The sequence below is a fragment of the Coenobita brevimanus genome, chromosome 99 (assembly GCF_032717465.1).
Source record: "Coenobita brevimanus isolate Jiangsu-jjx chromosome 99, ASM3271746v2, whole genome shotgun sequence".
NCBI lineage: Eukaryota > Metazoa > Arthropoda > Malacostraca > Decapoda > Coenobitidae > Coenobita > Coenobita brevimanus.
Genome location: NC_137052.1, coordinates 6,693,366 through 6,714,490, shown reverse-complemented (window position 1 = coordinate 6,714,490; position 21,125 = coordinate 6,693,366). Strand labels below are relative to the sequence as shown.

General features: G+C 41.6%; 1 protein-coding gene across 1 annotated transcript in view; it reads left to right on the top strand.

Moving 5' to 3' along the window:
* LOC145414373 (tetratricopeptide repeat protein 33-like) overlaps nt 1-18,891 on the top strand; it is a 176,207-nt gene extending 157,316 nt beyond the window's left edge. Inside the window, exon 5 of the mRNA XM_080283906.1 lies at nt 17,995-18,891. Coding sequence (XP_080140032.1) covers nt 17,995-18,255 — 261 coding nt within the window. The 3' untranslated portion in view covers nt 18,256-18,891. The remainder of the gene's footprint in view (nt 1-17,994) is intronic.
* Nucleotides 18,892-21,125: the final 2,234 nt, after the last annotated feature.

Genomic DNA, 21,125 nt, shown 5'->3' with positions numbered 1-21,125 from the left:
CCTCGAAACATCATAGAACAAATATTTGATCTACACACCCTTTTCCCTTCCTAAATCCCCCTTATTCTTCTCCAACTAGCTCCTCTGTCATATTCCTAACCCTATCAATGAATATTCTACCATATATTTTACCAGTCACACTAAGAAGGCAAATACCCCTGTGGTTACCACATACTTCTCTCTCCCCTTTTCCTTTGTATAAAGGAACAATTATACCTAATTTCCAGTCCTCTGGAACCCTTCCCTCTTCCCAAGCCAATCTACACAACTTCCATATCCACTCCACAACAATCTCACCCCAATACCTCAGCATTTCACCACACACTCCATCAATTCCTGGGGCCTTTCCCAACTTAATCTTCTTCATCGCTTCCACTACTTCCGCCCTACTGATCTCTTCCTCCCTCCTCTCATCTCTTCTTCTCCCAGCCACTCCCCAACCACTTATACTCGCACTGCTTTCACCCTGTACATTCAGCAAATCCTCAAAGTGCTCCTTCCATCTCTTCAATTTCTCTCTCTTCTCCACCAACAATCTATTATTCCTATCTTTCACTCCCCTACTATTTCCCCCTTCACACTGCCATACTTTCTTTCAATCAATCAATCAATCATTTCCTGTGGCACCCTCGGGGATGCATAGGGCCTCGATGAACTCACACCACCACATCCTATCTTGTGCTAACTCCTCAAGATCTCCCCAACACTCATCTCCAGCTTCCCGTCTCATTGTCCTCACCCACGTCTCTTTTGGCCTTCCTCTACCTCTCCTACCAAGTGCCACCCACCCTGGTGTACCTCGTACTATTCCCTGTCTCCTATACACGTCCTAGCCACTTCCATCGTGAGAACCTAACATATTCATCGACCGGCTGCACTCCCGTTATTTCTCTAATTCTACTATTTGGTATCCTTTCCCACCACTTAACTCCTAATATTCTTCTAAGTGCTTTGTTTTCAAACACCAAGAATTTATTTTCCATAGTCACTGTGCTGTACCAAGACTCGTGTCCATAAATTAAGATACTCCTAACCATTACCTTATAAAGTTTGATTTTTGTATGCACAGAAAAATTTTTATTATTCCAAATATTTTTAAGCATTCCCATTGCCTGATTAGCCTTCTTTAACCTTTCCTCGAATTCAAAGTTCAAAGAACCATCCTTGGCAAAATAAGTACCTAAATATTTAAACCTGTCAACTTGCTTTACGACCATACCTCCAGTTACACATTCCTGCGCATTTTCCATATTCATATTGATTATTTCAGTTTTTCCACAATTAATATCCAAACCCACCTTGCGACCTTCACTCACCAAACACTCTCTGCATCTCTTCTGGCCCATCACAAATCAAAACTATATCATCTGCATAATCTAAATCCAAAAGTTTCCTGTTCTCTCCCCAAAGTATACCTGCACTGGTTTCTGTTCCAACGCATTTCATAATGTAATCAATGACCAATATAAATAGTAAAGGCGATAGAACACCACCTTGAGTTACTCCGGACTTGACTTCAAATGAATCACTCAGACTACCATCAACCATCACTTTACAAAATGTGTCCTCATGCATGTTCATAATGACCCTCACAAACTCCTCTGGTATTCCATAATGTCTCATGATCTTCCCCATAGTCTCTCTCAAAACAACATCAAAAGCCTTTTCAAAATCAACAAAATAAAGACTTAACGGTACTCTCATTTCATTAACTTGCTGCATCAAATGCCTGACTATAAAGATCTGATCATTGCAACCATGTCCCTTTCTAAAACCAGCCTGTTCATCCCTCAGAATACCCTCAACCACCGGCTCCAACCTATTTAACAACACTCTACTGAAAACTTTCAAAGCTATCGGTGACAAAGAGATTCCCCTCCAATTACCACATTCACTCAGGTCTCCCTTTTTCGGAACTTTAACAATTACACCGTTCTTCCAAACTGATGGTAGTAACCCCGTCACCCATATCTTATTGAATAGCTTGGTCAAGATCATTATTAATCTATCCCCCTCCACTTTAAACATTTCCGGAAATAAACCATCCTCCCCTGGTGCCTTATTATTCTTTAACTGTTTTACTGCTTTCTCCACTTCTGCAAGCCTCAACTCTCCTGTTTCTGTATTTAAATCTTCCTGAGCAGACGGTATATCCTCTTCTGGTGGTATTGGTCTATTAAGAACTGTCTCAAAATGCTCTTTCCATCTATTTTTAATATCTCCATCTTTGGTCAATAAATTTCCTTCCCTGTCTCTAACTGGTATTTCCTTGCGTTTACCTGCATTACCACTCAGTTCTCTAATCGATTCATATGCTATTCTTTGACTCTGTCCATCATTTTTGTTTATTAAGATTTCAGCCTCTGCAACCTTTTCATCCACACATCTTCTTTTATCTCTCCTAGCTAACCTTCTTACTTCTGAATTCAAACTCCAGTACGCAGCTCTTGCTAATTCAATCTCTCGTTCATCAACGCATTGCATCTCACTCCTCAATTTAGCCTCACCTCTCTTTTTTATCATATGCCACGTTTCCTCTGATATCCATTTCTTTCTCCTGAATCTATGTCTCCTTCCAATCGTACATTCAGCAGCCTCATGCAAAACTTTGTTCACATCCTCCCACATCTCATCTACACTTCTCTTCCCCTCTTCCAACGTTTCCAATACCAAAAACCTATTTCTACATTCTAATCTGAATTCCTTCTTTTCTTCTCCTTCCCTTCTAAGCTTAACAATATCGTATCTACCAACACCAGATTTTTCCTTCTTCAGATTTTTAAGTTTAAACCTTATTTTTGCAATGCTGAGTTGATGGTCACTACCAATATCCGCTCCCCGTTTAACATGAACATCTAGCAGAGAACTTCTATGCCTCCTACTGATAGCGATGTGATCAATCTGATTTTTATATTTTCCACACGGCGACACCCAAGTTGTCTTGTGTATATTGCAATGCTGAAAGAGTGTGCCCCCGATGACTAAGTCATTTGCTAGACAGAAGCTTTCAAACCTCACTCCGTTTTCACTTATCCTACTACCAATCCCATCTTACCCATACATGCCTCAAATCCCTCATTTGAACAGCCCATTACTGCATTAAAGTCTCTAATGCAGATCAAAACATCATGTCTAGGTACCCTTCCTACTCCTTCTTGCAACTTTTCATAAAATGTGTCTTTCCTTTCATCGAGTGCATCATTAGTAGGTGCATAACACACAAACAGACTGATGTTGCCTCCTTCCAAAACAATTTCTTACTCTCCCTCCATTTCACACTCAGATTCCTCCCAAACTCTTCATCCACTTTCTTCTTACTCTCCTTCACCAGTCTCTTAACCTCCCTTCTCCTGCTCATATATACCTCTCTCTTCTCTCTCTCATCTTCTCCCCTACCTCTACTCGCTAACCATTCACTATATACCTTCTTTTGTTCCACAGCTCGTTTCACCTCATCATTCCACCATGCTGTCCCTTGCACACCCTTGCATCTCCTCCTCACTCCACAAACCGCCTCACATGCTGCTCCTATCTCTTCCGTGAATATCTTACATACGTCTTCCACCCCTTCCATCTGCTCTAGCTCATACCTTCCCAATCTTTCTTCCACTATGCTCTTATACTCTGTCATTTTCTCACTATCTTGCAATTTCTCAACTCTTCTCACAGGAGCTGCTTCCTCCTGTCTTCCCCTTCGTCTCCCCAACCACTTTCTTTGCAGCTCTGCCTTGGCCATCACTAAGTGATGGTCCGAGACTTCATTCCCCCACCCTCTCCACATTCTTGCATCCAACACTTGTCTTCTCATTCGCTCATCCACACACACACGTAGTCTATCATTGCCTTTCGTTCAGCAAGTTCACCATCCATCCTCCTCATTACTCTCCATGTAAACCGGTGGATCATCTTATGACGAAAGTAAGTGTTGGCTATTGCCAACCCCTTACAAGCACAGATGTCCACCAAAGCACTACCATTTCCATCTACTTCAGCTGGCACACCCCACTGACTGACCACTCCATCCACTCGTACATTCCCAACTTTGCCATTCATGTCTCCAATCAACAGCACTCTCTCGCTCCTCTCAGACTTGTCCATACATGCTTCTACTCTCGCCCAAAACTCATCTTTCACTCTTGCCACTCGATCGTCTGTCGGGGCATACACACATACAATCGCCCACGCTTGTATACCTACTTTCATCCTCACCCATACAATCCTTGCACCCACTGTTCCATACTCTCTTATATACTTTCACTTCTTGCTTATCATCAGACATACTCCCTCTCTTGCCCTCTCATTCTCATTGACTCCTGCACATATACCTAAACCATATTCCCATTCTCTCACTCTTTCACCTTTTCATTTAGTTTCAGTCAATCCACATATATCCACTTTTGGATCCTCAAGCACCTGAACAATCTCTCTCTCTTTCACTTCATCATTCACTCCTCTCACATTCCATGTTCCCACCCTAAGAATGTCCTTTGTCCTTTCCTTAGTCGTCAACGTATGGTCCGTCCGGGTCCGAGGCTCTTTATTTGCTTTTTTAGTTCTTTTTACGGGGTGGGGCACTAACCCACCACCAACCCTTTTAGTCGCCTTGTACGACAAGCAGGGATACTGCGGGAGTATTCTTGAAATCCCCCTACCCCCAGGGGGGGAATGTGAACTGGCTAATTTGTCAGTGAAAATGATAAACAGTGATTACGATATATCTGGTGAGTAAAACAGTGCAAGTGGAAATGTAAATAATGTGTAAACAGCAAGTGAAAGGAATGAATGTAAATACTATATAAGTGAACAGTGGAAAATATTTTTATAAATTACTGCAAGTGACTGCATAACACACTATAAATAAAATAGAAATGTAAGTAATGTAAATAAAATAGAGAATGTAAATAGAAATTTAAAGGAGTAGTAATATAAGAATACGAGTATATATACTAGGAATAATGAAAGTGAAAGTTTCACTCTAGCTTGTATGAATACTATGAGTTATGAAAGTGAAAATGAAAGTGAAAGTTTCACTCTAGCTTGTATGAATACTATGAGTTATGAAAGTGAAAATGAAAGTGACAGATTCACTCTCAACATTAGTATGCAGGACAAGAAAGTGAATGCTACGTATTTTACTGAAAGAGAAATTGAATGCCTACAGTGACAATAAACTACTATTACTGAAGGACACTTATGGATAAAGACTGTAGATATATATAAGTGTCATATAGTAATAGAAATATAAAGTGCGAGTGTTTTTATGAATAATAAATGACAGAACACCAGCGGCAAACGATCGCAAGTGGGAAGGTCATACGCGCTCGAAATTTTCATTGCATTCACAGTTTTTTTTTTTTATTTTTTTTTTTTTTTTTTTTTTTTTTTGAGTATGGATTCCAAACTATTTAAGAATCATAGAATAGTGTTTCTAGTGATAATATCAGGCTGTGGTAATCATATTATGAGTTGTCGGGAAGTGTAAAGTGGAGACTTTGTTACCCAAATTCAGAGGTCTACACAAGTTCTACGGTACTTGACAAAGGCTCAACAAACATCCCAGGAGAAAGCTGAAGGTATGTGCCGTATGCATATTTAATTATAATATTCTAGGACTAATAACTGATTTTTGGCAAATATTTTTAGAGAGTCTGTCGGAGTGCGAATATGCCCGCGAGACATGCAAGTCAGGCAAAAACAACCCCACGGTTTAGGGGTTAAACATAATTTTCCCATAAGAAACAGTGGTAATATTGGGGGTTACGTTACTGGACTCTGGGAAAGTCTACCCATTTGGGGAGTTATGCTACTCTGAACTTAAAAGCAACAATTTTAGTTTGAAAGAAAATCCACGTAAAAAACAGAAACAGTATATTTGGGGAGAAATAAACAACATTTGAGCCCTAGTTGGGCCGAACCGTTGTTACTTCTCCCCAAATACATACTGTTTTCATTTTTTATGTGGATTTTCTTTCAATTCTGCATCATTCACGGCATTGTGAAAGTTCCTCAACATTAATAGGTCATAAAAACACTACAGTAAAAGCAACATTTTCATTACAGTAAGTAGGTCACAAACAATAACAACACACAGCCTCACTTCATCTATGCATCACTCGTCGTCTGCTGCTGTCCCTCCTCACCCCGCTTCCCCACCTCCCGCCGCTCCCCACCCTAAATTTGCTGTCTCTCCTTGCTCTGCTGTCCCTCCTGTCTCTGCTGTCCTTCCTCTTCCTCTGCCTACCGTGCTACTGGTGTTGAAGATAACTCTCTTAATTATCTGTCTTCTTCATAAAGAACTGCTCTATCTTGGTCTGAGTGGTTTTCTTTTTTCTGTTCTGCAGCATCAGGTTGTAACAATTAGATCTGCCATCATTTTCCTGGCCAAATTTTGTCCGAAAATGAGCCAAATTGCTCAGAATGGGGCCAAACTTCATATTCGAATATTATAGTTCAAATAAAACCAGTTTAAGCCACAGGCAAATACAAAATTGTATTTATGCATAAACTGCCACACACGGTCTATCAGCTCGGGACTGTCCAAGGCGCGCGCGGCTAATCTGAAACCATCACGTATGCGTAAAGTCGCGTTAAATCGAGAAACCCATGTTAGTTAAACATATCTCCTTAAATATTTGCTCGTGTTAAAACAAAAACGCTTTTTTAAACTCGCGTTAGTTGAGAGGTTACTGTATTCCATATTCTATCCACTCTCCATACTCCACATAAAGCAAAAGTCCTCCAATCCGACCACCAGTAATCCGAATATCCCAGTACTCTGAATTTTTCAAGGTGAAATTTTCCGAATTTTTCTTGACTTTTTTTTCAAGATTTTCCACACCTTATCTAAGGATTTATCTGGCTTGGACTTTCCCTTGGACTTGGATGTACCTGCATGCATTTATTTATGTCTTTTTCTATGCATTTCTGGTGAGTTAAACAATAATCCATATCATTTTAAGTTTATTTAATGATCATGTACATATTTTTAATATTTTCAAAGGTTTCTCCCAAGAGTCCAAAAAAACAGTAGTCCAAAAGACCTTTGGTCCCCTGCCTTTTGGAATACAGGACTCTTACTCTGCATTCCTCAGCAGTCCAATCTCCATTGGTCTCACTCTTGACTTTTCATTTTCATGCCACACCACTAGTCCAGTAGTCACTTCTCTCCATGGTGAGTATTTTCCCCTAAGTACTGTTCTTATTTTCATTTTTCTGAGAAAATCTTTCATCCAACAGTACAGATTGCCTTGGATTCATCCTTGATAGCACAGTTTCCATAAAATCCTTTGGTGTGGTACTCTGTCAAATGTCTTCTTGAAATCCATATAGATACTGTCTACGCATCTTCTCTTTTCTGTAGTGTTTCTGCAACTCTATCGTAATAGCTTAGTACAGGCAAGTCCCATTTAACAAGCTGTCACTTAGTGAGAATTCACTAATACAAGGTTTTGGAATTTGCACCACCGCTTGTTTAACGAGCAAGTAAAAATCTGCACTTCCGAGCATGGAGACCAGGGTTGCACTGCAGCTGTCCACCGTGTTTACCTCGGTGACTAGGAAACGAGTCGCATGCTGGCTCCGGGAGCCTCTTCCTGCCTTATTTTCGTAAACATTCTTCCAGCCAAGCTTGGCCAGTTGAGGTTGGTCTTGAAGCGTGCTTTTTTTTCTGTGCTCGGGATTACTGTATCACCATGTCTTCTAAGCATTCCATTGCGACCCCTAGTACTCCCAGTGCTAAGCGTGCTCGGCTTTCTATCTCTGTCACCCAGATAACTAGGAAGCATGATGGTGTGCGCGTGGCAGAGCTTTGGTCTACCTACAAGCTGTCATCCTCAGCCATGTGCACCATCCTGAAGAACAAGCAGAAACTTACTCATTTGGCTGCTTCATCCGGTGTGCCTCCGAATGCTACTCAGTCCCCCGCCTGTGATTGTGTAATGGAGAAAATGGAGAGGCTGTTGCGAGTCTGGGTGGAGGACCAGACCCAGTCCCGCACGCCTCTCTCCAAGACCCTGATTCAAGCCAATGCACTGAAAATGTGGGAAAGATGCAAGAAAGAGTATGATGCAAGTGTTGTAGGTAGTGCAGGTAGTGCGAGTGCGAATGATGTGACCAGTGACGGTGGTGCATCGAGTGCTGACCTCAGTGGTGGTGCGAGTCCCAACCAGGCCTGTGGCAAGCCCTCACCTGTTAGTGGCACCTTCACGGCCAGTGATGGATGGTTTGCACATTTTAAGAGGCATGCAAATCTCCATAATATCATAATTCAAGGGGAGGCGGTGAGTGCAGATACAGACGCAGCCAAGGCATTCCCCGAGCAGCTGCAGAAGATCATTGAAGAGGGTGGCTACGACGTGAGGCAAGTCTTTAACCTGGATGACACTGGCCTCATCTGGAGGAAGATGCCTTCCTGCAACTACGTCTTGTGGGAGGAGAGGTCAGTACCTGTCCTCAAGGTAAGTATCACCTAACTCTGCTTGTTGGCAGCAACGTTGCAGGTGATGCACAGCTGAAAGCTCTCCTGGTGTACCACTTCCAACACCCAAGGGTGCTGCATGGCATATATCTCTGTAGCCTCCCTGTTGTTTGGCGGACAAACAAGAAGGCCTGGGTGACAAGGACCTCGTTCCTGGAGTACCTGACGGAATACATCAAGCCCTTCCTGAAGAAGTACTGTGACAAGAACAACCTGGCCAACAAGTGTTTGCTCATCCTGGATAATGCCCCGGGACACCCGACAGCCATCGAGGAAGTGTTCCTGAATATAAAAGTGGTGTTTCTCCCACCTAACACCACTGCCGTACTGCAGCCCATGGTCCAGGGTGTAATTGCCTCCTTTAAGGCATGCTACACCAGGAGGTGTATGCAGAAACTTAATGACGCCTTGGATGCTTGGAAGTCTGTAAAGGAATTCTGGAAGGTGTACAACATTAAGGAAGCCATCTTCAACATTAAGGAATCTTGGAAGAAGGTGAAGGAGGGGAACCTGAACGCAGTGTGGAAGTTGCTGTGGCCTGAGTGTGTGAACTCGTTCCGTGGCTTTCCGGCTGAGCCGGTGGCTGATGTACAGAACAACATTGTTGCCGTCGCACAGAACGCCGGCTTTGACGAGGTTAACCAGCAGGACGTGGTGGAGCTCCTGCAATTCCACTCACAGGAGCTAACAGAGGATGACCTCTTCCAGCTCGACGAACACTGAGAGCAGGAGGCAGTGGAGGAGGATAAGCTGCCTGAGGTTAAGGAGCTAACCACCAGGTTCCTCAGCAACATCATCAACAAAGCAATGGGACTGACAGACGATATTCTGAATGCAGACCCTTTTGTTAACCAGGCTATGAATTTCAAGACAGGCATGATGAAGCTGCTGTCAGAGTACGAGGAGCTGCACCATCAGAAGAAGGCGAAAGCAACCCAGACCACATCGATAGTTTCTTCAAGAAGAAACCTCGCCCCTCAACTAGCACATCAACGTTGGATCCAGGACCCATTATGACCTAGGTAGTTTCCAGGACTCTGTGCAGCTCCCCAACATCTCCTCCCTCAAACCCTTCAGCATCCCGCACCCCACAGCCACCAGCACCCTCAGTGTTGCCATGTCAGGAGGAAGAGGATTTCCATGGGTTCGAGAGCCTCCTCTTGTCTCTGTTATCAGAGGCAGAGGTGGAGGAGTGGGGGCTTTGATACTCCGACCAGCCTCCCACCACTGCACCCTCTCAGGCCTCGGAGAGAGGAAATGAGTCAGCCGAGCGGTGGTGGAGCAGAGCTGGCATATGTCACGGAAGACACTCAAACCCAAGTAAGACATCTAATTACCTGTTGAATACGTTTATCTTTAAGTTTCTAATGCTGTTAGGTGTATTACCCTCTTGTATTATCCCCTTATTCCAGCTTAAAATGATCAGAAAGTCAGTTTTCGTGGTTTGGGGGGAGGTTGCTCGGAGGCTTTGCACCCTAACCCTATTTTTACCATAAGTTCTTCACTTCATTTAACGAGAATTCGGCCAACGAGCAAAATCCTTGCTCACAATTAGCTCATGAGATCGGGACCCGCCTGTAGATTAGTAACACGTGATTTTCCCTTTCTAAAAGCAAACTGTCTTTGTGTTATACTGTGATTTTCCAGATGATTTACCCAGATTTTTCATATCAGCTTTTCTAATACTGTATCTCTCTGTGCCTGCCCTCCTCTCTTCCTACTTCTCCCATCTTTCCTGTCACTTCTTATTGCTTTTCTGTCCTTTACAGGTGGCCTTACATTGAATGACAAGCCAAATGGTTTCCTGTAAGCCAAGAAACCATTTACAACGCTGGGTGGTAACCATATAACCAAACCATACGTGCTCCCTACGTGTCAGCAAGTGGGTTGGTGAAGGGTTAGTGGCCCTCCCCATGAAACAAATAACTCAGAGTCAAATGGCCACCCCTTACGGGATTATGGCAATAGATAGATAGATACATAGACAATGCCGGTCAGTGATACTGATCGGTAGTTGAGTGGATTTTGTTTATTTCCTTTCTTGAAGAGGGGAAAAGTGTTTGTCCTTTTCCAAATGTCAGGTGTGTGTGTGTGTGTGTGTGTGTGTGTGTGTGTGTGTGTGTTCTTACCTAATTGTTCTTACCTAATTGTATCTTTACAGGAATGAGTCAAGCTCGTACTGTCCCTTGTCTTAAACCATATTTATCATACATATCCTTAAATTTGTGAATTGTTTTGGCACACACTATTTCATTCGGTAGTGCATTCCATTGATCAATTGCTCTGTTTGGGAAACTGAATTTCCTTACGTCTTTATCACCTCTCTTCTTATACAGTTTTTTGCAGTGTCCTCTTGCTGATGCTTCCCCATATGTTAAGTAATCATTTATGTTTATTTTCTCCTTCCCTGATATGCACTTATATAGCATTATCATGTCACCTCTTTTCCTTCTCTCCTGTAGTGTTGGTAGATTCAGTTTATTTAGCCTTTCTTCGTAGCTTAGGTCCCTTAAGCCTGGTATCCATCTTGTAGCGGCCCTTTGAACTTTTTCAATCTTGTCTATGTGTTTTTTGAGATGAGGACTCCAGACTACTGATGCATATTCCAGGGTTGGTCTAATGAATGATGTTATTATCCTTCTTAGCATGTCTTCATTTATGTATGTGAATGCTATTCTCATATTTGCAAGCAGTGTATACATGTTCCGTACCTTCTCGCTGATGTGGTCAGCCGGAGATAGTCTGTTATTGATAATCACACCTAGGTCCTTCTCTCTTTCTGATGTGTATAGGGTTTTATTTCCTAACGTATAATCCCAATCAGGTGTTTTTCCACTTTTACCAAACTTGATTACATGACACTTGTCCACATTGAATTCCATTTGCCATGTATTACTCCATTCATGAAGTTTATTTAATTCTTCTTGTAGCTCTTTACAAGAGTCTGTTAGTAATTCTCCTTTGTATTTTTGCATCATCTGCAAACATATTCAGATAGCTTTCATTTCCAGTGTTACTGTTTATATCATTTATGTACACTAAAAACATGATTGGTGCCAGCACTGAACCCTGTGGTACTCCACTAGTCACTTCTTTCCATGATGAATAGTTTCCCCTTAGTACTGTTTTCATTTCTCTTTTTATGAGAAAATCTTGCATCCAACAAAACAGTTTGCCTTGAATTCCTCCTTGATGGTACAGTTTCCATAAAAGTCTTTGGTGTGGTACTGTGTCAAATGCTTTCTTGAAATCTAAATAGATACTGTCCACCCATCCTTCTTTTTCCTGTATTGTGTTTGTTACTCTGTCATAGCTGATTTTCCTTTTCTGAAACCAAGCTGTCTTTCTTTTATCATACTGTGTTCTTCTAGATGATTTACCCAAGCTTTTCTTATAAGCTTTTCTAATACCTTGCTTACAACACTGGTCAGTGATACTGGTCGGTAGTTGAGTGGATTTTGTCTATTTCCTTTCTTGAATAAGGGGATAATATTTGCTTTCTTCCAAATATCAGGTAGTTTACCTTGACTCAAGGATTTCTTGAAAATTAAAAATAATGGTTTACTTAACTCCTTTGCACATTCTCGTAGTACCCAACATGAAATTTCATCAGAACCACTTGCTTTTCCTCTGTCTAATTTACTTAACTCCTCCTGTATTACTTCTGATATTTGTATATCTGGTAGTATGTGTGGACATGCATGTTCCACATAGTCCCTCTCAAAATTTTTTTTCTTCTGTAAAAACTAATTGGAAATTCTTATTTAGCGCTTCACAAATATCTTTCTCTTGTGTATAGGTGATTCCCTCGTCCGTAATGGATTGTATTACTGTATATCTTTTACTTTGGTTTTGCTTCTGATGTAGCTGTAAAACAGCTTTGGTTGATCACTACTTTTATTTATTATATCCTCCTCAAACTGTTTTTGGGCTTCCCTCCTTATTCTTGTATAATCATTTCTTGCCTGTTTGTAATTATTATACGCCCTTTCACTATTGTCTCTCCTGTATCTATTCCACAACAAATCTCTTCTTTCTTTTGATTTTTTACATTCTGTATTGAACCATTTCTGTATTTTCTTATCTGTTTCTTTGTGCTGTGGGATGTACTTTTGGACTCCTATTTCATAAAATTCACAGAATTTTTTATATACAGCATTTAAATCTTGTCCTCTAAGCTCATTTTCCCAATCTACTTCTAAGAAATACTTCTTTAGGTCATGATAATTTCCCTTTTTATAGTTTAGGCTCTTTTTGTAACTTTCATTGCTGTTAACTATGTCATATGCTATCCTGAAGTTGTAATTTAGTACTGCATGATCGCTTTGGCCGAGTGGAGGGTGATATATTAAACTGTCAATATCATTTTCTTGCCTAGTAAATATTAGATCTAGCATTGAAGGTACATCGAGTCCTCTTTTTCTGGTGGTTTCCCTCACATATTGCGTTGCACGAGATCCAGGAGCTTTTGGTGCCAACAGCTTTCTTGGCTAATTACATCTAGAGTATTCCAATTTATATTTGTATTAAAATCTCCAGTTAGTATAATTCTTTCCGATTTCTCTTCCATTTTATGTACTAATGATCTTAAACTCTGAATTGTACTCTCTGCCAGGTCCTCATATTCGTGTGTGTGTGTGTGTGTGTGTGTGTGTGTGTGTGTGTGTGTGTGTGTGTGTGTGTGTGTGTGTGTAACGCATGCATGCATGCATGCACGCAGCAGCGGAGGCATAAGTGGAATAACGTTTCTGTTTCAGTATAGGTCCAGTGTGATATTTTCAGAAGATTAAGGGTGATGATGATGATGAAGGGAAACCCTTGCATGCTGATCTCGTGTATAAAGAAAAATACATTGTTTGTTTTTGCAATGTTAATAAATACATTAAATGAACCGCATGCCTTTCAAATTGCCGATGGTCGGATCGTTGGAGGATCAACGGAAGCAAAGTCTAAGAGATGAGATGGTTTTCCTGGGTTTAACCCCTGTTGTGTGAGTTGTTGATTTTTTATTTGCTGATTATCAGGGTATGCCTGTATGTATGTAGTGGGTCTGCAGTAAATTGTTGTAAAAAAGAAAATTTGGGCGTATACATGGGGTGCTAGTACCAATCAGGATAAGTCTGTTAGGTTCCGTGTGTCTGATGTCATGCAATTTCATTATCACGCACTAGGTGCAATACCATTTATGCATGATAACTAAGGGATCACTGTATATTCAAGTCCCATCTTTCCTCTCAACACTTCAGTTACAATCCTAACCCCCTACAGGCCTTGCTTTCAGGGATGCACTACATATCAATCTAATTATTGTCATTTCTGTAAGTTTGATTTTATGATTGTCCTCTTCCTCTACTGCCCAGGTCTCTCTACCATCCAAGTACAGCATTGCACTCCTAACACATGCTGCATATATTTGTCCCTTAGAACTGAAGGAGAGCCCTCTCATTGTTAGGAGAGGCAACATCTCATGAACTATCTTCACCCACTCCTCACTCCTTAGCGTAGCCACACCTTCAGCACATAAAGTGTCCCCCAAGTAACACAACTCCTTCACACATTCAACAGACTCTCCAGCAATATCGACCATTTCACATCTCTCAATCTCTGTGTGCACTCCCAGACACACTGTACACACGATGTCAGCATTATTCTGCGGCCAGCCTCTAAGGCCACTACATCTCTTATGCACCCACTTACCACGGACACTGCATAAGTTGGAATATCTTACCATACCCTTGTGGCAAACTGCCCATGGTCATACTCCCTCTGCTCTGAGTGTACTGCCACCAGCCCTCGATATCATCACTTTTTTATCCACATTTACTCTAAAACTCTTGTTCCTTACGCTGTCTCTCTTCATCCTAAATTTGTCCTTTGCCTCCCTTTCATCCTCTGCATCCAAGTCATCAGTATACATATCCCATGGGATTCCATTACTGAATTCACTTGAGAGTGCTTCAGGCACTATGACAAACATTAAGGGGTTTAAGACTGAGACCAACCCTTGATGCATACCAACATTGCAGAAAACTCATCACTCAGATCTCCATTCACTCTCAGCTGGATGTGAGCACTCACATACATAACCGTAACCTCTCTAACCACCCACTCCTCAGTCCCAAGGTGTTTCTTATATCACACTTCACCACCCCTGGGACTCTGTCAAAGGCTTTCTTCAGATCAACAAAAATAAAGTACAGCTCCCTATTCTTTCCTCTGTATTTTTTCTGAAGCTTTTGGACAGTGAATATGACATCAGTGGTCCCTTTGCCTGACATAAACTCAAACTATATTTTATCAGTATTCATTCTTCCCGTATCGTCCCTTCTATGGCACTGTCCATTGTCTTCGATATCTTGTCCAAAAGTTTTATGCCGATATTATTTCCTCTTTCCCGTGTCTTCCACTTTCCTTTATACACATATACAGTTGCACTCTTCACTCAGTCTTCTGGGTCAACATACTGTGTTTATTGTATCGTTTATAAAGGCTCCAGCATGCTTGCACGTGTCGGCCATGGTCATTTAATGTCGAATCGCCACACTGTCCAGTCTCTGGCAGCCTTCCTATTCAGTCCTTTATCCCTGAGGTTACACTTTGTTACCTTGTTCCAGGTCTTTTTTGGTCTGCCTTTCACAACCCTACCCTCAACATTTACATTTCTCACCCTCTGCACTCAGTTGTCATCCACCATCCTTTCAACTTTCCCAACCAGCCCCATTCTTCTTCTCAGCTCTTCAGTCATAATCCTAGCCCTCCCAGGCCTCGCATTCAGTGACGCATTACGAATCCATCTAATCATTGTCATTTGTACTTTTGAACCTATGAATATCCTCTTCCATTACCTTCCAGGACTTTTTACCATACAGCATTACACTCCTAACACATGGCAGGTACAAAAATCTCATAGCATGGCAGGAAAACTCTTTTGATCTCAGGAGGGACAACAGTTCCCTGAACTTCCTCCAACCATCCCTTACCATAAGCGCAGAGCTAGCTCCAGCCCCACTTCCAGCACATAATTTGTCCCCCAAATAACAAATCTCCTCCACACACTCAAGAAACTCTCCAGCAAGATCAGTCCTTCCATGCCTGACAGTCTCTGCATGCGTTCCTTGACACGCTGCACAAATAAAATCAGCATTATTTTGAAGTCTACTTCTAGTAGCACTACATCACATATGCTCCCACTTATCACAAACACTGCACAGGATGGAGTTACTTCCCACACCCTTGTGGCAAACTGCACATGGCCACACTTCTGCTTTGACAGTACTGCCACCAGCCCTAGATATCATCACTTTTGTTTTATTTACATTTACTCTCAAACTCTTGAGCCCCATTCGATCTCACCATTTCCTAAATCATTCCTCCACTTCCTCTTCATTCTGTGCAATCAACATCCAGTCATCAGTATACAAAATCTCTCATGGGATTCCATTTCTGAAGTCATGTGAGAGAGCTTCAAGCACCATGACAAACAATAAGAGGCTCAAGGCGGACCCCTGATGGATGCCAACATTCACAGAAAATTCGTCACTCAAATCTCCATTCACTCTCACCTAGATGAGAGCATCCACATGCATAGCCATAACCATTCTGACCAGTCACTCCTCGATCCCAGGGTTTCTCATTGTGCACCTCACCACTTCCCTAGGGACTCAGTCAAAGGCCATCTCCAAATCAACAAAATTAGGTATAGCTCCCTTTTCTGTTGTATACTTTTCCCCAAGCTATCTGAAAATGAATATTGCATCAGTGGTCCCTTTGCCTGGCATAAACTCAGACTGCTTGTCATCAGCATTCACACTTGCCCTCATCATACGTTTTAGGATTCTCTCTGTTGTCTTCACTAACTGGTCTAAAAGTTTTATGTCTCTGTAATTTTATCTTACCAAGGCATCATCCTCCTTCCCATTGTACACATTTACAGACACTTTTCAGCCAGTCATCTGAGACAACACACTCATTTATATTCAAATTTGTCAAATCAGTAACTAATCCTGTTGCCATATCTCCTGAGGCCTTCACCATTGCACCAGTCCATCCAAACACACTCACCACCTTGCCCAACTGCATCCTGACTATTACCCTGCTCAGAGCAGAAACATCAATCAAAGGCCAAGGGCAAAACATTAAATCCACTGACTCCAAACCTTCCCTCTACTAGTCAAACTCCACATTCAGCAGCTGGTTATAATAGTCTCTCCTGGCATCTTTAATATCCTTACTGTCTGCCAGTACCTTTCTTTCATCATTCTTCACACACTGCACACCTATGATATCTCAGTTTTCTGTCTTCATCTGGTTTGCCACATGAATGTCAGGAGGGGGCTTTTGGTATAGTGTTCTGTTGAGCTGTTATATTGCCCTGCATGTTAAGTGAGTATGTAGGTGTTTCTTCATTGTTAGTGTTGAAATGTCTGGAGGTGGGGTGTTGTTGTAGAGGAGTCTGGTACTGTTTGTGAGATGATTGTTTTATGTATCAAGTTGCATTGTGTAACTCTGTCATATAATAAAGAAGGATGTTGTGTATTGCCACAGGCTGCCACATAGAACTGTGTACCTCTTGTATCAAGATACAGTATTTCCTAACAGGGAGGACTATAGTTTCAGAGTGTAAATGAGCTGTGGGAGTGGTTTTGGTGCAGCCAGTGATGATGCATAGGGTTTTGTTCTGTATGGCCAGCAACTTGTTGTAGTGAGTGTTCAGTAGGATGGGGGCCTATGCTGGGGAAGCATAGGACAATAGGACATGACTGATCCACTTTGTAGAGTAGGGAGTGTGTTTCTGTTTGTTGCCCCAAGTTTGTTCTTTTTATGTGCCCTGAGTGCACTGAGTCTGAATTACTGTTTAGCAGGCATATAGGAAACATGTCTTTAAAGAAAACTAAAAAAAAAAAAAAAAAAATGCATATGTCAAGGTTTGTAAGGTGGAGCCAGGATTCCATGAGCCTGAATGATGTATGAATGATTTTGTTATCCATGTTATTGGGCATGCAGTTGAGAGTTCTCCCATTATCATCCATCCATCCATCCATCCATCGTCTAATCCCATAATGCCCCAAATAAGCAGGAGCATAGGAGCCCTGGGCATGATTACGGTACTCAGTCCAGACATTTAAGGTAAAGATGACCAAACTCAGTCTGCTTGGATTGACATTAAGTGAGGGGGGGAAAAAGAAAAATCACCCTATAATGGAAACCTTACAGGCTCCCTCTGGTTGGAGTACCTTAACTCACTAGACCACCAGGCATCATTTGGCTGTTTGGTCACCATTCAGTGTAGTAAATGGTTTCTTGGGTTATAGGAAACTATATGGCTTGTCACTCAGGAGAGAGAGAGAGAGAGAGAGAGAGAGAGCAGTACACTGAGTGAGTGGATTATGGGTGTCCCTTCATACTACTGGTTCTCTTTGATACATTTTATTTTCTTTTTTTTTCCTGAATCCCTGTAGTAGGAAGCATCATTATGATGGTGATCACTGTAACTGTATTGTTTTGCTAACTTGTGGCAGTGGGCAGTGGGTCTGCTGAAGAAGTATGATGAAATGGAAGCTGAGCACAAACGTCAGGTTGTGGCTGCACGTGAGAGTGGAGCAGCAGCACCCCCAGAGTTCCCCACACCGCCATCAGTGGAGGGATCCATCCGTGAGCGCTCCATTCAGCTCTACCAGATCCAGAAGCAGCGTGAGGCAGCTGAAACAGGAGACCCAAGTATCATTGAGCGGGGCAAGGCTGTTGACCTGTCACGCATGGTTAGGATGAGAGTCACATAGGAGAGGTCTGGTGTTTTGTAGTGAGGGCTTTCTATTTTTGTGATGGGATTTGGAGGTTTTCTAGTCATGTACAGTAATTTATACTATGTCTGCTTTAACATGGCCTAAAATTGCCATCTTTCCATCTTGAATGCCGAAATATAATGAGAGATTAACTTTACAGTATGGTGTTAGTCAGAGAGGTGTTATGGAAAAGATATAGAGTTGTAGTATTCTCTTGTTCTGCTACTGAGCTGATATGATACATGTAGCGTATGGTGCTAGTCACAAAGTATTGCTATGAAAAAGATGTAGAGGTGTAGTATTTTCTTTGCTGACATTGAGCCTTAACAGGAGATTAACAGTAGCACTTAAGTCACAAAGAAATGCTTTTGAAAGGATGTAGTACTGTCCTACTTTGTCATTGAGCAATGAGAAATAAGTAAAAAAGTGATTAAAATCTCTGTCACGTTAAGGTAGATGAACTGTAGTGTTTTAAGGATTACACTTAATTCTAGCACTGATAAAGAACAAATGTGCAATAAAAAAATCCTCAGCCCAAGTATGGCTTCATTCATTTTGTGCTGGAAAATTCCAGACATATTCTACTCAGTTTAGGAGACTCTCATTGCAGTGAAGGAGTTAATAGTGCATATATCTAACCCCTTTGGTTTGAAAAGTTTATTCAGAGTTAAATAAAAATTTTTAAATGATAGCACTAGAATAACAAAGATGCCCTTAATGTTGCAACAGCTGATTGAACACCACATATCTGTTGTGTAAAGAAGTATACTGAAATGTTTTCATTGCAAGTTGAATCCAGATGATATCTTATTTAGTTTGCTCCTGATGCTAATAGATAATATTGTTCAACTTAAGAAAGACCTCTCATATTGAAGGGTTTATTAACACTTTAAGCCTGATGAATGTATCTGTTTATGGATTTTTTTGTCTGCTTTAAGGACTAAATTTGCAGGACTGGCAATATTACATCTCTGAATAGCAAGCTGTGTCAGAGTTCATGTGTGATGGTACCTTTGTGTACAGTACACTAGAGATAAAGGTGGCGTATGCCATTTTGATGCTTAGCCACATTGTTCATCTCCAGCCAATGGTAGCAAGTTTGAAACCTGTAGAGAGAGCTATGACTGAAGGGATCAGGTGCATTCATCGTCCTTGTGTAGTTGTTGTGAGCATTGCATACTTACAGGTATATGCAAGATGTGGTTGGGCATGGCTGAAATTATTTTGACGGTATCTAGCCTCACCATGTTGAAAAGTTTCTCTGTAGCAGAATTAAATTATCTGAAAGTAATAAGTCATCCTCTTCATCATCATCATCTAATCTAGAGTTGCCCCATGAGGAGCATAGGAGCCCAGGGCTAGGCAAGTTGGTTTGACATTTAAGATGAGAGTGTCCAGCCTCACTCAACCCTGAGTGGCATTACATGAGCAATAAACCCCAACCACCCCTTGAATATAAACCTGCACTGGCTCAATCCGATTGGAGTACCTTAATTACCCATTAAACCACCAGGCACCATAATTTGGTTATATGGTTATCACCCAGCATAGTACAGTACATGGTTTCTAGGTGTACAGGAAGTCATTTGGCTTGTCACTCAGTGTAGAGTCACCCATAGGCAAAAGGAAGAGCAGAAGGAAGAGGACAGAATGAAGGAAAGAAAGACAGAAGAGGGAGTGTAGAGTCACCTGTAAGCAAAAGTGAGAGAAAAGAATGAGGGAAAAAAAGACAGAAGAGGAAGGAAGGAAGGAAGAGATGAAAGGGCAGTTGCCCGAGAGCAGCACTATATCAAGTGAGTGGATGGCGAGTGCCCCCACCTACCACAAACGTACATGTAATAAGTAAAAATTATATTACAGTATATCCCCAGGCTTAATGGATTATTGTTGAGCTTGATAAAGCTTTTTTTTTTTTTTTTTTTCCCCCCCCCCCATAATATGACAGTTGAACCGATGAATTGGTGTATTTACCAAATGAGAAGTATCATCCTCATTTTCATGCCTCTCTAACCCATCGACAAGTTGGGTGAAGCAGGATCCAGAAAGCAAAGGGAAAAAAAATTAGTGGGCAGAATATGTCAATGGTATCCCCAGTGAAATGAGCAACACACTTACTAATCATCTAAGCCCTCAGAATCATCACTCTGCCTTACAAGTGCACCTTTCTGCAAATAAGTGCTTCACGTTACCTGTCAGACAGTCAGTGCGATGACTGTCAGTTTGAAAAAAAAAAAGGGGGGGGGGGGGATGCCACACCATTATCATGCACTCCTCCAGACAAAGTCCATCCAGTCAGCTTGATCTCTCATTAGTTTCCTAGCCTCATCAAACTCCATGCCTCACTTTTTCACATACTTTCCATAGCTATCCACCTATTTGGCAAACCAAACCCTCTGCATTTTTTTTTCTTTTTTTTTTTTTTAATGCAAGGAAGAAGGCACCAAAGGCCAGAAGCTGGCAAACTGTTCCTTCCAAGAATAAAACAAAAACAATACAAAAGAGAGCCAAATTCAAGATCTGTTCATCTTGAGATGCCTGGACGCACTGCAATTGAGAGACTGTAGATCATAGGAAGTGGGAAATACAGACAGACAGTTCCAGAGTTGACCTGTTGCATAAATGAGGGACTGGGAGTAACAGTTAACTCTTGCATTTGAGAGTCGGACAGAAAAGGGATAAGAGTTTGTTGCTAAATGGGTGCTACGCGCCCGTCGTAGAGGTGGAGGGATGCAAGCAGACAGTTCAGAGGAGCAGTGACCATTGAAGTAGTGATAGAAAAGAGATAAAGATGTAACAGTGCAGCAAAGAGACAGAGGTTGAAAGGAGCATGTAAGAGCAGAGTTAATGAGACAAAAAGTCTTTGACTT